At 44.5% G+C, this 17,006-nt stretch overlaps 1 protein-coding gene across 1 annotated transcript in view; it reads left to right on the forward strand.

Annotated features, from left to right (window-relative positions):
• The window catches only part of LOC120380339 (olfactory receptor 5V1-like), a 28,868-nt gene that overhangs the window by 6,508 nt on the left and 5,354 nt on the right, over positions 1–17,006 (forward strand). The window contains exon 3 of the mRNA XM_039497974.1: positions 2,363–2,367. Within this exon, the coding sequence (XP_039353908.1) occupies positions 2,363–2,367 (5 nt within the window). The remainder of the gene's footprint in view (positions 1–2,362; positions 2,368–17,006) is intronic.

Here is a 17,006-nt window from a genome sequence, read left to right on the forward strand (position 1 = left end):
TGTGTGGATGACTTTCAAATTAATATGAGACTTACTTCATACTAATGAAATAATTCAAAATGTGCTCTTTCAGAAAGTTCACATTTATCCTCTCTCCTGATTTGTCCAGAGTGATTGTAAAACTGAAATCAAAATGCAGTTCAATTAGAACGTATTTGAAATATGTATGTAGGCTTCATTTTGTTTTAATAAAGCTAAATTGTTAAGAAAGGTTGTTTCTAATCATTAGATTTGGATTAGCTGGTGCATATAGCAATGTCATAGCTGAGATTCATTCTTAAGTGGGGCCATGGTAACATCAGAGGTAACTCAGTGGATCCTTAGTCTTTCTCTCCTGGTAATTTCCATACGGCAGTTCTACTACCTGAAATGACTCCTTGAGAGAAGGTAACTGTACAGGCGGGCAAGAGTTCTCATTGACAACTTTACACGAATTCAGTGATTTTAAGCTAATATATATGTGTATATTAATGGGCCAATCAGGGTATATGATCTTGCAAATTCTGTTTCACATGAGTAGCCCATATTTATCTTTGTGTGACTGTTGAACTCATCAGAATCATGACATGTGTAGAATCTGGGTGTTGCCTACCTGTGGCCATCTGACTTGTTTTGGAGGAAAATTAGGAAACAAAGCTATATGCTTAGACAGTCACTGTTCATTCACTCCCACTGTAAGGTGAGAAGAATACTGTGCATCCTTGATGAATTTGGATTCTTATTCTCTGCGAGTGGATGGCTTTGCAAATAAATATTTTAATTAGTTCATGAGAATAAAATTTTATAATTGGGATCCTTAAGAAATTTGGCATTTGTAATCTGTAGCTTTGTCATGAGAGATCTTCAGAGTGGAATAAAACTTACTCTTCTCACTTTCCATAATGTTAAAACTCATTTGAAATATGCGTGTAGGCCACATTTGAAAACATTAGGTTATAATGCAGCTAAATTGTTAAGAGAAGTTCTTCCAAATCATTAAATTAGGAACACATTTTGCACATTGCCAATCTCAGGTCAATAGCTCAGGTCACTTTTAAATGGGACCCCGGTGACATCAGAAGTAAATCAACCAATTCCCACTCTTCATCTCCTGCTAATCTGAATGTTGCAGTTCTGTTATCTGAAATGACTGATTAAGGGAAGGTCAATGTGCAGGTGGGCCAAGAGTTCTCATTGACACCTTGGCCCCCATGAGTGTTATTCACACAAGCTACCTGCCCTTGTGCTTCATCATAGTGGTGGTGTGTCTCTGCTACACAGTCCCAGGACCAGCCAAGGGGAAGGTTTCTGATTCAGGAAGGTGCAGTTCCCTCCTCTCTGCTCCCCCCTGGCTCCCTGGTAGTTGTCATTTGCTGCTGGCCAAGTCACTGGGGCTGGAAACTAACATTCGGCCATTCCCTGATCCTTCCCACTCACAGTGATTTTACACTGATGTAGACACACTAAAGTCAAAGCCATTAAACAGGAAGGTGTTGTATCATGTCCAGTAAATGCAAAGTCCAGTCTGAATCTTAATATATTAACCTTCACATGGTCACAGCTATTATGATATTAATTTTGAAGAAAGGGAAGGTTATTCTGTTTTCTGATTTCTAGGATCACATGAGAGTGTGAATGATAGCCTCACACAGAGCCAAAGAGAGAGATTCTGTGCTCAATAACATACAAATAAAACTCATTATGACAAACAAGCCCATGTTTATTAGTCTTGCCAACCCAGCAGAGAGAAACATTAAAAGGAACAAGAAGTGAAGGGTGTGAAGTATGAAGTGGAATGTCTACAGAAAATTAGAACAAAGATGATCCTTGTGATTATTGGAGCACTTGGCTATGAAATAGTGGCTCAAGAACATATTGGGGGTGCAAGACACCATGATCAGTGACCTCCTCAAGACAGACACTATGAGAATTTCAAGGTGAGTAAAAGAAGAGTGTGTGCAGATGAGCAGCTAAAATGCAGGAATTCTGCAGAAGGTTTAACAACATTCCAGACTACCCAAACCAACGGCATTGATCTGTGGTCAGCATTTATTGTTGACTTGTGGGGATAGATTTAGACAGTAGCTTTCTCCTTTTTAAGCTTAAAGATCTTGTATGTTGTGAAGGCTATTTGTTTTTTAAGGAACATTCTCATGGTGTAATACTGAAGGATAATAATGTTTCTCTTTTGCTCACTTTCTATGTCCTTCCTGTCTGGGGCCACCCCCTACTCTCACCTCCTTACCTAATTACTATCCCTGTCCCACCTGTGCCATGAACCACGCAAGCCCCAAGACTTTCAGACAGCCACTAAGGGCTTATCTACATGGACACTTAGTGATGGGGTGTAAACCTACTGCACACTAGCCTGCTGTGTACCCAGAGTATGTCTGGACATTGCTGCCACACACTAACAGTTCCCCTAGTGTCCTTTGCAAAGGGAGTAGCTCAAAGTGCAGGAGATATTATTGCATGGCAGCAGCATCCATTTAGATATTTTGTGCATGGTAAAACACCCCAGCTTGTGGCAAACTAAGTGTTTATTTAGAGAAGCCCTGATTCACACGCTTAGTCAAGTTATACTGAGTTCCCAGAAACTGTGGATTTGCCTGGGGATGCAGAGGCCTGGCAGACATAAGGGAGGGATGGAACTGTAGAATATGGGGCTGCCCAGATGAGCAGAAGCCCAGATAACATATTTAATATGGCATTCAGAGTTGGCACTGGGGAAGGGGGAGGATTTTTAAAGACACGGGCTGCCTTTGAAATGGGAGTCAGATGCTTAGCTACCGCTTGTGCCTTTGAAAAGTCTCCCCCTCTGAGAAAGGTTTTCAAAGCTGCCTAAAAGATTCTGAGTGGCCCAATTTAAGTCATCGTAAACAGACATGATTTTTCAGCAGGTGGGTACTCAGTAGCATCTGAAAATCTGCCCCCTTAAAGGCATCACAGATTAGACCACTGAAAATGGAGGCATCCAAAATCACTAAGGTCCAAACGATTTCAATGTGTGTTAGACATGTAGATGTTTGAAAATCCCACTAGGTGCCTAAATACCTTTAAAAAACTGGCCAATTACTTTCTTTGAAAATTGTGGCGTTAGTGATCAACATACAAGCACAACAATCTGACACAAACCCATTCTCAGATATAAATAGACACAGAATTGCAGAAATGTAAGGCTGGATGAGATCTCAGAAGCCCATCTAATCTAGCTCCTTGTGCTGAGGCAAGACCAACTATACTTAGATCAAGTCTAACAGGTGTTTGCCTAACCTGTTCTTAAAAAATCTCCAGTGATGAGGATCTCACAACCTCCTTAGGTGACCTGTTCCAGTGCTTAACTCTTGCTATAGTTAGATTTTTTTCTTAATATCTAACCTGAAACTGTCTAGATGCAAATAAAACCAATTCCTCCTTGTCCTAACCTCAGTGGACATGGAGAAGAATGGATCCTGTCCTCTTTGAAACGACATAAGAACATAAGAATGGCCATACTGGGTCAAATAAAAGGTCCATCTACCCGGGTATCCTGTCTTTTGACAGTGGCCAATGCCAGGTGCCCCAGAGGGTATGTACAGAACACGGCAATTATCAAGTGATCTATCCCCTGTTACCCATTCCCAGCTTCTGGCAAACAGAGGCTAGAGACACTATCCCTGTCCATCCTATCCTGGCTAATAGATGGACCTATCCTCCATGAACTTAACTAGTTCTTTTTTTAACCCTGTTATAGTCTTGGCCTTCACAACATCTTCTGGCAAGAAGTTCCACAGGTTCATTGTATGAAAAAATACTTCCTTTTGTTTTAAACCTGCTGCCTATTAATTTCATTTGGTAACCCATTCTTGTGTAACCCTTCTGCCCCTCTGAGTTGGCAGCAACAAGGGCCGGGTTCAGTATCCAGAGGTTCCGTTGCAATAACGCAAATGCAAAACCAGCTCAAGCCCCCACCCAGTGACCTGTGACAATTACATATCACCCCCCCGGGCGCCTCTAGGAGGCAATACTTCCCCTCTTGCAAGCACAGAGTCTGAGTGTAGCAAAATCCTTTTCATAAAAGAGGGAAACAATGTGGCATCATATTGGGGAAACACCACAAAGAGGATTCATAACATAAACCATGAGCAAAAGACCCACCAAGTAAGTTTTGGCAATTTCCTTTTCCCCTTAGGGTCTTAAGTCCAATCACCCCAAAGTCCAACAACCCAAAAGTCTCTGTCCCTGGTCAGTGCTGCCCGAGAGTTCAAAAGTTTATCTGCAGAGTTTTACCCCCCCAGCCTGGTTGGAAATGTGTGTGGGGGGAACACAGGGTGTTAAGGGGCACCTTACGTAGGCCAGGGTTGACTGCTCCGCCTCTCCGTGGAGTTCTGCTGCAGCCTTCACCACGACCGGCTCCACTCCACCAGCTATGCCGCTCCTCCAGCCGACCCGTGAGCCACTCCAGCCATCCCCGCAAACTGCTCCGCTCCGCTCCCGTTCTGTGTGCTGCTCCAACTGTGCTGCAAACTGCTTCACTCTGCCAGGCGCTTAGCAATAGATCTTCAGGCTCCCCCAGTAGTTAACACAGCACTCAGTGATCTCAGCTCAGTAAGTTTAGCTCTTTTAGTGATTTTAGCGCTTTTAGTGATTTCAGCTTGTAGTAGGGGAGCCCCAGTGCTGGTGCACCATTGGACCAACGTGAATTCAGCTCAGCAGCCTCCAGATGGACTCTTAATAGAATCAAAATTAGCTCTGCTCTTCAACAGTGGAGAAAGGAGGTGCAATTGGTGTTCCAGGCCCCTAAAAGGGGCCCATAGCATCAGGTACACACACCAGTCCCCAACCTCTCTCCAGTCAGTGGGAGTTGGCACCCATGTCCCTTGTCTAGCGAGTGCTACTTAATTGATGGTGAGACTCTCTGTCATAAAGCAGTCTTATAGTTCCTCATTCGCATAATCAGGGTGACAACACTTTATTCCTCCTGCCTCAATAACAAAGAAATTGGGGATCCCAGAGCTGTCAAAATAACCATCCCAGACTGCCGTGGGCTATGCTAGGTGGGGTGGGTGTGCAAATGCAAACACCTGAAATTCCTTTCCACACTCCCCATAATTCACCACCAGATGTCAAGGTGGAGCTCATTCTGACTCTGCTTACACTTGTGTTATGAGAAGGAGTAGATAACACTTCCTTATTTACTGTCTTTACTTTTTATTTACTTATTTACCTTTCAGACTATTGTCATAGTTTTCCTGTGGACTGCATTGTACAGGAGACTGTATTTCAAACCGAGGACTTGCCAGTTAAGAATTGTCTAGGAATCCACTGAAGGTGGCCTCAAAGTCTGTATAAAAGTATTTCTGGAGTTTCTACTACTAACCATGCAGGAGTAATCAGAACTGTACATCCAATTACCTGGGTGGCTTTGAACATCTCAGCTGTTGTTCTGTGCTGAACTTTTGTTACTAAGGGTATGTCTTCACTACCCGCCGTATCAGCGGGTAGCAATCGATTTCTCGGGGATCGATATATCGCATCTCATCTAGACGCGATATATCGATCCCCGAACGCGCTCATGTCGACTCCGTAACTCCACCAACCCGAACGGCAGTAACGGAGTCAACATGGGGAGCCGTGGACATCGATCCCGCACCATGAGGAGGACGGTAGGTAATTCGATATAAGATACTTCGACTTCAGCTACGTTATTCACGTAGCTGAAGTTGCGTATCTTATATCGATTTTCCACCATAGTGTAGACCTGCCCTAAGATTTTTATTATTTTTATTTTTATCATATATCCTTTTGAATGAATTCAGGCTGTGCCAATTTGATTTAGTCAATGCTGGTGTCACAGGCACACATGTCTAAATATTCTTACATCTTGGAGTAACATATATTTATTATTATTGTTGTTATTCCTGATCCAAATTTAAGATATCATGTCTTTCAATTCATTCTTGTGTACCACAGGACTATGTATTCATTGAAGTTCTCTCTCCTAGGAATAATATGGAATCATTCATACATGTTGGCAGTCCATGCTGGACTATGTCTTCTCTTCTTGATATTCTGTATTGATATTCTGTATGATATTGAGAAATGCCTAACTTCATGGTATCTCCACTCTTTTACTGGAGATTGCTTTCAACTGTGTCTTCATGTCTTGGCATATCTTCCATATATTTTATTTTTCTTCCTTCTTATAGAGCTTCCTTAATATCCAAATCTCTGGATCTGGTCAAAAAACTGGTGAACATCCTTCACTTAAAATTTCTTAGGAGAAAATTCAAGTTTTTAACCAGGGCTGAGTTTTGTAAGAGTTGGGTACGTAGGCTCCTTGGAGGATCCCAACTCACTTTTATTATATTGTGAGATTTATCCCTTTTCTCCATTCAGATTTGTCTTAGTCATCTTCTTTCAAGTCTCATGTATAACACTTCATAGAATCATAGATGGAAGGGACCTCATCTAGTCCAACCCCCTGCTTAAAGGAGGGCTAATCCCCAGACAGATTTTTGCCCCAATTCCTAAATGGCCCCCTCAAGGATTGAACTCACAACCCTAAAATCAGTAGGCCAATGCACAAACCACTGAGCTATCCCTTCCCCAGGGCTCTTTAGAATGGATGAAACATTTAACTTCATTCCACAGACCTGTCTGGGCAACCTGCCATGGGGGTCAGGGTAAGATTAGACTCTACTAGTTTCTCCCATTCTCTGACACAGTGACAGAGAAGTTCTCTGCAGTGAGATTCAATGTGCATGAGAAGCAGCTTATTATATTCTATTTATCGTAATGTGAGTACTAACTGCATAAGAACGGCCATGGTGGGTCAGACCAATGGTCCACCAAGCCCAGTATCCCGTCCTCCAACAGTGGCCCAGACCAGATGCCCCAGAAGGAATGAACAGAACAGGTCAGCTACCAAATGATCCATCCCATGTTGCCGAGTCCCAACCTCTGGCAATCAGAGGTTATGGGAGACTCAGAACATGAGACCTAAGTGCCTGACTACCTTGGCTAATACCATTGATGGACCAACCCTCCATGAACATATCTAATTCTCTTTTGAACCCTGTTATATTTTTGGCCTGCACAACTTCCCCTGGCAACGAGCTCCACATATTGACTGGGTGTTTTCTGAAGAAGTACTTCCTTCCTTTTTTTTAACCTGCTGCCAAACAGTTTAATCAGATGACTGTTGATTCATGAGTTATGTGAAGAGTTAACACTTCCTTAGTCACTTTCTCCACACCATTCCTGATTTCATAGACCACTGTCATATCCCCCCTTAGTCGTCTCATCTCGAAGATGAACAGTTTCAATCTTTTTAATCTCTCCTCAGATGGAAGTTGTTCCATACCCCTTATCATTTTTGTTGCCCTGCTCTGATCTTTCTTTAATTTTAATATATCTTTTCAGAGATGAGGTGACCAGAAATGCCTTAAAAACAGTCACACATACTCTCTTGGAGAGAAAATAATGTTTCACTGGTAGGTTAACTGTAAAAGGAAATATGGTGTGTTTGAAAATGCTCATTGTCATAGGTATCACCCCCACTCTGAACCTTAGAGTATAGATGGAAACTTCCTTTTGAAACATCTTGTTCCCTCATTGGTTCCTCTGGTCAGGTGTCAGCTAGGCTAGGTGAACTTCTTAACCCTTTACAGGCGAAAGAGGCATTAATCTTTAACTATCTATTTATTACACTCAGGTATTTGCAATTGTGCCAAATCACAGAGATGGGAGCGGTACGGCTGTGAGAACATTGAACCTTCAATGCTGTGTGGTGCTGAGCAGTTGCTGAATACCTGTTTTACCCATTGTTTTCAGAGGAAAAGATATCCAATAAAGTTAGCATCATTAAGTGCTGAAAGATATTACTGTTCTTGGAGCTCTTATGTGAGCTACACTAGCAGACAGTGCAGCAAGCTAATTCAGCCCAGGGGTGGCTCTAGACATTTCGCTGCCCCAAGCAGGGCGGCATGCCGCAGGGGGCACTCTGCTGGTCGCTGGTCCCACGGCTCTGGTGGACGTCCCGCAGGCGTGCCTGCGGAGGGTCCACTGGTCGCGCGGCTCCACTGAAGCCGCGCAGGACCAGCGGACCCTCCGCAGGCATGCCTGTGGAAGGTCCACCAGAGCTGCTTGCCACCCTCCCGGTGACCGGCAGAGCGCCCCCCGCAGCATGCCGCCCCAAGCACGCGCTTGGCGTGCTGGAGTCTGGAGCCGTCCCTGATTCAGCAGACTTTGATGTTACTCACAAAGAAAGACCACAGGCATGGTTCAGTGGCAAAGGCACTTGTTAAGGTTTATTGTCCTCATGACACAGCCCTAGCTTCCCATAGAAGCTACAGCTATGCTAACACATGTGTGCCCCATGGCAAGGAGCGGCTCAGTCAGCAGCAGGAATGGTCTGCTGTCCCCTTGGCTTCACAAAGGGTTAAAGAGAGGTACCCTGATGTTTATAGACTGAGACAAACAACATATGTACCACCTTACATGTTTCATGACCCTCAGCTTGTTACCTCTCCTTGTACCTTGTTCCAGGTGTCTTGGACAAAACATCCCTGTCCATTCCTTTTGTCAAGCCCTCTTATTTGATGTTAGGTCAGGATATATCTGGATTAATCTTTTGAAGTGTGTTCACACACACATACACACACACACGGTATCTGTTTCTTCTTAGGAGTTCCTGTGTTCTAGCAGTGCTAGCAGTGCCCTTGCCAAGGTCACGTATCGAACAGTGAACTTGTAAGCATCTGCTTTCATACATGGCCTGAGTTTAGTTGACATCATGGCTGGACTTTTCTGACTATGGTTCAAGCCTCATGTCTTACATCAGGCACAGTGCTCCAGACTCTCTCTCACTCTCGCTCTTTTACATTCTGTGGGATTTCACCCTCTGTCCTCATTTTGCACTGATACTGTATCATATGCACAGAAGAACGGACCACCTAATGTGTGCTTTCTGATAAAGGAATGGTCTAACCTCATGACCTATCACATGAGTCATACTCATGTGAATTCACATGAGGATTCTCAACTATATAGCATTAGCTCAGATTGTCTCTGTTTCATTATCTATCTATCTATCTATCTATCTATCTATCTATCTATCTATCTATCTATCTATCTATCTATCTATCTAACTAAGACCTTAGTTTATCTTCAGTCTTGTGAAAGACAGTTTCCTGACAGCTTGTCTCATGGCCTCATTGACCTCTTTGTTTCTCAGACTGTAGATGAATGGATTGACCAGAGGAGTCAGGACTGTGTAGATGAGAGAGAATATTTTGTTTAGATCTCTCATTGTGTTTGGTAGCATATACACAATTATGAGAGTCCCATAGAAAACTGTCACCACGATGAGGTGGGAGGAGCAGGTGGAAAAGGCCTTTTGCCGCCCAATGGTGGAAGGGATTCTCAGGATGGCAGCGATGATACAAATATAGGATGTCAGGGTTAGTAGAAATGGGGGCAATAAAAACACACAGGATAAGATGAGAGTCACAAGTTCTATCAGATGGGTGTCAGTACAGGACAGTTTTAACATTGGGGTGAGATCACAAAAGAACTGGTCCATTTCATTGGGGCCACAAAAAGTTAGCTGTGATATCAAATATGTTGTCACAGAGCTACCCAGAAAGCCACCTATCCATGACCCAGTTGCTAGCTCAGTGCAAAACCTGAAATTCATAAGGGTTGAATAATGCAGTGGTTTGCATATTGCAAAATACCGATCATAAGACATCGAGGCTAAGAGATAACATTCAGTAGACACGAGACAGCTAAACAAATTGAACTGCACAAAACAGCTGTTAACAGAAATGGTTCTGTCCCCCATCAGGAGACTGGCCAGCATCCTGGGCAGGATGGTGGAGGAGTAGCAGGTCTCCAAACAGGACAAGTTCCCCAGGAAGAAGTACATAGGGGTATGAAGGTGCCGATCAGCCACAATTAGTGCAACAATGAGGATGTTCCCGGCCATGGTCACAAAGTAGATTACTAGAAACACCAGGAAGAGAAGAATCTGCAGATCAAGGAAAGTCCCAAATCCCAGGAGGATGAATTCTGTGATGGTTGTTTGGTTTCCAGATTCAATATTTGTTATGTTTTGCATCTTGAGGGAATAAAACAAACTCTGAAACAAAAGACAAGAAAGCAAAACCTTTGTATTTTAATATAATGTTAACATTTTAATTCCAAGTTGTTCAAAAGCTGTGGGTTATTAGCCAAATGGTTGGCTCAAGGCGCTGGACTGGGAAGGATAATTCTCTAGTGACTCTGCTGGTGGAAACATCTGAACTTTGGTTTTATGTATTTTATATATTCATAGATATATAGATTCCAAGGCCAGAAGGGACAGTTGTGATCATTTATTCTAGCCTGACTCCTGGATAACACAGACCTTAGAACTTCCCCAAAATAAATCCTGGAAAGAGATCTCAGAGGGGGAAAAAAGTCAGCCCAAATTGCTTTTAATTTTTAGGGCATTTCCTTTACATCCAATAGCTGTGAGGTCAGACATATCATGGAGCCAGGCCCCAATATTTGGAGACGATTTACTTTTCCATCATTGGCAATTTTTATATCAAAATTGTTTGTTTTTCTAAAAGATCTGATGTAGTTCAAACAGGGATCATTTTTTGGGATTTCTATGGCCTGTGTAATAAAGGAGGTCATGATACCTTCTGGCCTTAGACTCTAGGGATCTATAAAAACCCTTCAAGATCAATTATTCTTTGTCAAGTATTCCTGATACAGTTTTTTTTCTGTTACTTTTATATTAAATGTTAGGGTATTTGGAGAAAAAAATCGACCTCAAATAAGGGACTGCCCACAATTTGTTACCCAACTTCCTAAAATAGGCATGTGGTTGGACTGAAACCCGTGTTTACATAACCCAATAGAAGTGACCCTGACAACTTTCCTCTGCCTAATTCTTGCTAAGAGCACATAGCATTTTCTTTTAGGGTTCTCGATCCCATTGCCTACACCACTGTCTCTTCAGGGATAGGTAACTGGTATAAAAAGTGAAGGCACTCTTGGGGGGATGATGGATTGCACCCTCATCAAGTTCGCAGATGACACTAAGCTGGGGGGAGAGGTAGATATGCTGGAGGGTAGGGATAGGTTCCAGAGTGACCTAGACAAATTGGAGGATTGGGCCAAAAGAAATCTGATGAGGTTCAACAAGGACAAGTGCAGAGTCCTGAACTTAGGAAGGAAGAATCCCATGCACCACTACAGGCTGGGGACCAACTGGCTAAGCAGCAGAACTACAGAAAAGGACCTGGGGATTACAGTGGATGAAAAGCTGGATATGATTCAGCAGTATACCCTTGTTGCCACGAAGGCTAATGGCATATTAGCATATTGGGCTTTATTAGTAGGAACATTGCCAGAAGATTGAGGGAAGTGATTATTCCCCTCTATTCAGCACTGGTGAGGCCACATCTGGAGTATTGCATCTAATTTTGAGCCCCACACTACAGAAAGGATGTGGAAAAATTGGAGAGAGTCCAGCGGATGGCAACAAAAATTATCAGGGGGCTGGGACACATGACTTATGAGGAGCAGCTGAGGGAACTGGGATTGTTTAGTCTGTAGAAGAGAAGAGTGAGGAGGGATTTGATAGCAGCCTTCAACTATCTGAAGAGGGGTTCCAAAGAGGATGGAGCTCGGCTGTTCTCAGTGGTGGCAGATAACAGAACAAGAAGCAATGGTCTCAAGTTGCCGTGTGGGAGGTATTGGTTGGATATTAGGAAACACTATTTCCCTAGGAGGGTGGTGAAGCACTGGAATGGGTTACCTAGGGAGGTGGTGGAATCTCCATCCTTAGATGTTTTTAAGGCTTGGCTTGACAAAGGCCTGGTTGGGATGATTTGGTTGGTTTTGGTTCTGCTTTGAGCAGGGGGTTGGACTAGATGACCTCCTGAGGTCTCTTCCAACCCTAATCGTCTATGATTCTATGATTGTGACAATGATGTAAAAACCTCCCATTTTTTAAAAAAGCTGGCTAAACTGAGTTAGCTATTTTGATCTGAAACACCCTGAGACACCTAATGTAGGTCAGCCATTCTCTGTTATGTACATTGGCTGTTGCTTAACTTCTGGCTAGAATTTATTCTAACCTCTAAAGCCCTAAATAAAGTGGGGCATGGAGACCTGATACCACCTGTCACCCCTAGCGACAGTAGAAGGTACATGTGTTCCATCATCAAGTTTTCTGGGTAGAATTTAAGATGTTTGCTCTACTCCTATACTGTCCACAAGTAAGACCTATAAACTTGAGTCTGTCTCCCTGCCCCATATTGATTCAACCACAGTCAGTGGAGAGCCTCATGCCACCACCTCCTCAATATAATACAGAGGAAGCTGCTGGAAGTGTATTCCCCATAGGGGACATACGTTGCTGGAATTAATTTCCCCATTTGATCTGAAATAGCCTGAATCTGTTGAGATGGGTAAGGCTGGTGGAATTGGGAGTTGATCTGATATTGTGTTTTGAGGCTCATAAACAAATAGCATTATTCTGCCATGCAACCAAGCACAGCTTTCTAGACACACATTCAGAAATGAAGCTGAAACGGTCTCCCTCTCTTGATCACCTCTGTGGATTATATTTTAATCCTCAACAAGTGTAGAAATTTTAATAAACTTGTTCAGAACCCTTACAGAACACTATAGGCTGAATCCTGAGAGGTGCTGATCATTTACTGAGCACCTACTACTTTGGTAGATAGATTTCTCAGCACTTGATATTCCAAGGTCTCTCCATCTTTATTGTTATTTTTTATGTTATCCTAGTGCCTAAGAGCCCTAGTGTTCAGGGGCGGCTCTAGGCATCAGCAAAGGAAGCACCTGCTTGGGGCAGCCCATTTGCAGGGGTGGCATGGGAGCTGAGAACCAACAGGGGGCTCTGGGAGCTGTAGTTCCTTGGTTAGCTCCCTGCCTATAGAGCCAGCCCTGGAGCAGGGAAAGAACTACATTTCCCAGCATTCCCTTGGCCACTACCAACTGGAAAGGAAGGAGGGGGACCTCATGCGGCTGCCTGCTGTGAGCGGAGAGTGGTAGGGAGACCATATTTTAACATTCAAAAAACAGGACACTCCACGGGGAGGGAAGCCCCACCCTGCCACCATCCACTCCCTCCAACTGCCCTCCACAGAAACCCCAACCCAGCCACCGCCACCGCTCCCTGTCCCCTGATCACCCCCTCCCAGGACCCCTGCCCCTAACTGCCCCCCAGGACCCCACCCCCTATCTAAGCACCACTGCTCCTTGTCCCCTGATTGCCCCCTCCCGAGACCCCTGCTCCAACTGCCCCTTGGGACCCCAGCTCCTATCTAAGCCTCCCTTCTCCTTGTCCCCAACTGCCCCCTCCTGAGACCACCCCCAACATCCCCCAGGACCCCACCCTCTACCTGTCCCCTGACAAACCCCTGCGACTCCCATGCCTATCCAACCGCTGCCTGTCCCCTGACTGCCCCCCCGAACCTCCGCCCCATCCAACCCCCCCTGCTCCCTGTTCCTTGACTGCCCCCGGAACTCCCTACCCCTTCTCCAACCCCCCAGCACCCTTATCGTGCCACTCAGACCAGCGTGTCTGGCTCCGTGCAGCCCCAGACACCCTGCTGCATACATGCTGCCGTGCTCCCTCGCAGAGCCCACAGCCCCCCCCCCCCACACACACATCCAGCACCTGCCTTCCAGATTTGAACACCTCAAAATTCAGGAGTACTCAAGCTCAGTTTGGGCAGCTGTTACTTCATTTCTCCCAAATCAAATATACTGATCCACTGCAACTTGCTGTAGAAAAAGTAGAATAAAATTGAGCAAGAAATGCTTCCCAGTGGTTATTAGGACTGGAATTGCTATTTTCAACAGCCATTGCCTTTTTGTTTGTTTGTTTAAAAGGAAGACAGTGATACTGCATTGGCAAATTCCCCATAGAAAGAAAGAGTGGAACAAAAGAATAATAAAGGCACCTCAACTTTTCCTCATTTATGGAGGACAGTCTTATAATATACATCCAGATATCCTCCAATCACACAAGCTGAAAATTGTTCCACTTTACTGCAGCTCTGTAACCATATGGGAACCAATCCTGACTGTGTTCTGTGCACATCCAAAATTCCTGCTGAATGACCCGCCCTGGGAACGAGTTACCAGTGACCCAGGGCTGCGGCGGAAGGAGGGTGCAGGTGGTGGTGGGGAGAGCCCAGGGCTGGGGCAGCAGGAGGTCTGTGTGGGGCATTGGTGGGGGGGAAGGGATGAGCCCAGGGCTGGGGCAGCAGCGGGGTTGGGGGAGGGCACTGGTGGGGGGGAAAGGGGAAAGCCCAGTGCTGAGGCAGCAGTGGGTGTGGGTTGGGGGGTGGGGTAGAGCCCAGGGCTGGGGCAGCAGGGAGGTGCGGGGGGCAGCCAAAATTTTTTTTGCTTGGGGCAGCAAAAAACCTAGAGCCGGCCCTGCTAGTGTTGGATCCGGAACCCCATTGTGCTAAGTACCATACAAACATGGAACAAAAAGATGGTCCCTGTCTCAAAACGCTTGCAATCTAAAGCCTGGTCTACACCAAAAACTGAAATTAACCTAGCGACTTCACACAGGGCTGTGAAAAAAGTCATGTGCTGTACAATGTAGCTAGGTCAACATAACCCCCACTGTAGGTGCAGCTAGGCTGATGGAAGATTCTTGGGCTCACCTAGGTACTGCCTCTTGAAGGGGTGGATTTGCTACATCAGTGGAAAACCCCTTCTGTTGTTGTAGAAAGAGTTCATGGTGCTACAGTGTCACAGCTGCAGTGTTGTAGCTGTGCTGTTGTAGCTGCTTTAGTGTAGACATAGCCTCAGTTTAAGACAGACAAACGATGGAAACAGACAGATGGGGTATGTAGGGAAACAATCAAAGAGTATTGGTCAATTGATTTACCTTTAAGGCAGGTGTGTTTCATGCTGGATTCCCTGATGTCGCGTCTTCACTCAGGGTTTCAGGAACCGCAACCGTCAGAGCTCATCTTCTATTCACACCTCCTTCCTCTGCTTTGGATCCTTCAATAAAGGGACTTATATGTGTCTGAGATGATTTTCTGGTTCTTCTACCCTGATTGGTGCATTTTGCATCTTAGCGAAGAATAAATCTCTCTCCTGCAGCATTATTTATTCCCTACTGAAAAAGTGGAATTTCCCTTGGCAGTTCAGTGGCTGGGAATTTTACATGACTGTGAAAGGAGGATAATAATAATATTGAGTGGGATTCTCAAAGTCACCGGGAGATGTGAATTTCCAATTTTCAATAACTAAAATGAGAACTGGGCATCAAGCTCCTGTAGGGACTTTGTAAATCTCAGCCATATTTATTTCTGGAGAATAACAGGAGTGATGGGAGCACAAATAATTGGCCTAAAGGGGAAAGCACTAGAGAACAGCTAACCTGAAGGGATATCACTCTGTTTTGCCAGTAAGATGAGATGAGTGCTCTGGTATAGGGGAACTAAGAACTTACCAGTTCTAAGAGCAAAATTCAAGCACCTGTGTGATGATTTGGGGAATCTGTCTGTAGAATTTAGGAATTCTGGATGAGGTTATGAGCTTTGTATATGTCTGTGTCAGACCACAAATTCCATTTTGATTGCAGAGCTGGTCTTTACCTTCCTACTGTCTTTTGACCTCCATCTTGAACTAGAGTTCCAGAGGGGTGCTGGCACATGGATAACAAAAGAAGGTCACTGATGTTAATTGCCCTCCCATTGAAATGGAATATCTCTAAATAATAGACTGGCTTCCAACCAGGAGAACTGGTTTATCCGGGAACAGGGTCTGAAATCACCTGAGAATGGGGAGCAGGACCTGACCTAGCAGAAGGGGCTAAATGTTATAAAAGAGCAGGAACTGCTCTTCTTCAGGGCCATTTTCCTCCAGCTCAGAGAAGCATCCCGCATGTACGTGCCTGATGAGGCAGGGGACCCTGTCTACCCTCCTGAACCCATATGGTCCCCTAAGAACTCCCAAGGGAAGGGTGAGCTAGTGAAGGGCATTTCTGTATATGTTATATGCTTTTTGGTTTCCACATGTGTCCTGAAATAGTTAAATGGTGCCCCAGACAGCTCATCCCTTTGGTAGGATTCTGGGAAAGGGTGTGTTTAAGCTATGGGGGTTGGGGGGGTGGTTGAAGAGTCTGCACTGAGCCCACGGGTTCCAGCTCTCAGGACAGGGTGTTAGACAAAGGTGTGCCAAAGGACCCCCAAGATTGGGGCAGTGCCTGGGCTCCATTCAGGTTCTATAAGCTTGAAGCATCCAGGGACCCAACAGCTGATTTCTCTCACTACCGTGGCTGAAAAAGGGTGCTCCCTTTGCACAGCTCAATCCTAGAATCTCTTTGCACCTCTATCTCATTCTATTGACTAAAACAGGCTTTGGAGCAGACATTCATTTCTCTCTGTACAGGCTGACTAGGATATGCAAGAGGATGGGATCTAAGATAATTAGCTACAGGTTTCAGGAAATAAGAACAAGAATAATAAAATCACTGGTGGCAGTTTTTGGCTGTACATTTTGAAAATCTTTGGTTTTCTATTGTTAAACAAAAAAAGCTATTTTTTTCATGAAAAATCACAAGTGTCTCCATAATGCTGCTTTCCTCCCACCTGTTTTTTGTTTGTTTGTTTGTTTGTTTGTTTTTTACCAACTTCTGCTATTTCCTCAAATCTAGTGAACCACCAATTGGTAGGGGGTCTGTGATGTTTGTGCTGAAGGTACAGTTGTCAATCCTCTCAGATGACCACATTGTCTGTACATAAGCTGCTGAGGTTAGTTACACTAGACTGTGTGGACAATATATGTAGGCTAAAGATGATGAGACTGATTCTTCTCTACCTTGTGCCTTGCATAGTCATTGACACCTTTGAAAATTGGAAACCCAGCCTCCTCACCTGATGTAAATTGGTTTCCTACAGCTAAGGATGAGGATCCTTGACTGCTTAAAAAGCTGTCATCACTGTGAGCACAGTCTCTGGTTCATTTTGCCCTCACTTCCCACAGGTGTA

Source organism: Mauremys reevesii, linkage group 13, assembly GCF_016161935.1.
Source record: "Mauremys reevesii isolate NIE-2019 linkage group 13, ASM1616193v1, whole genome shotgun sequence".
Taxonomy (NCBI): Eukaryota; Metazoa; Chordata; order Testudines; family Geoemydidae; genus Mauremys; species Mauremys reevesii.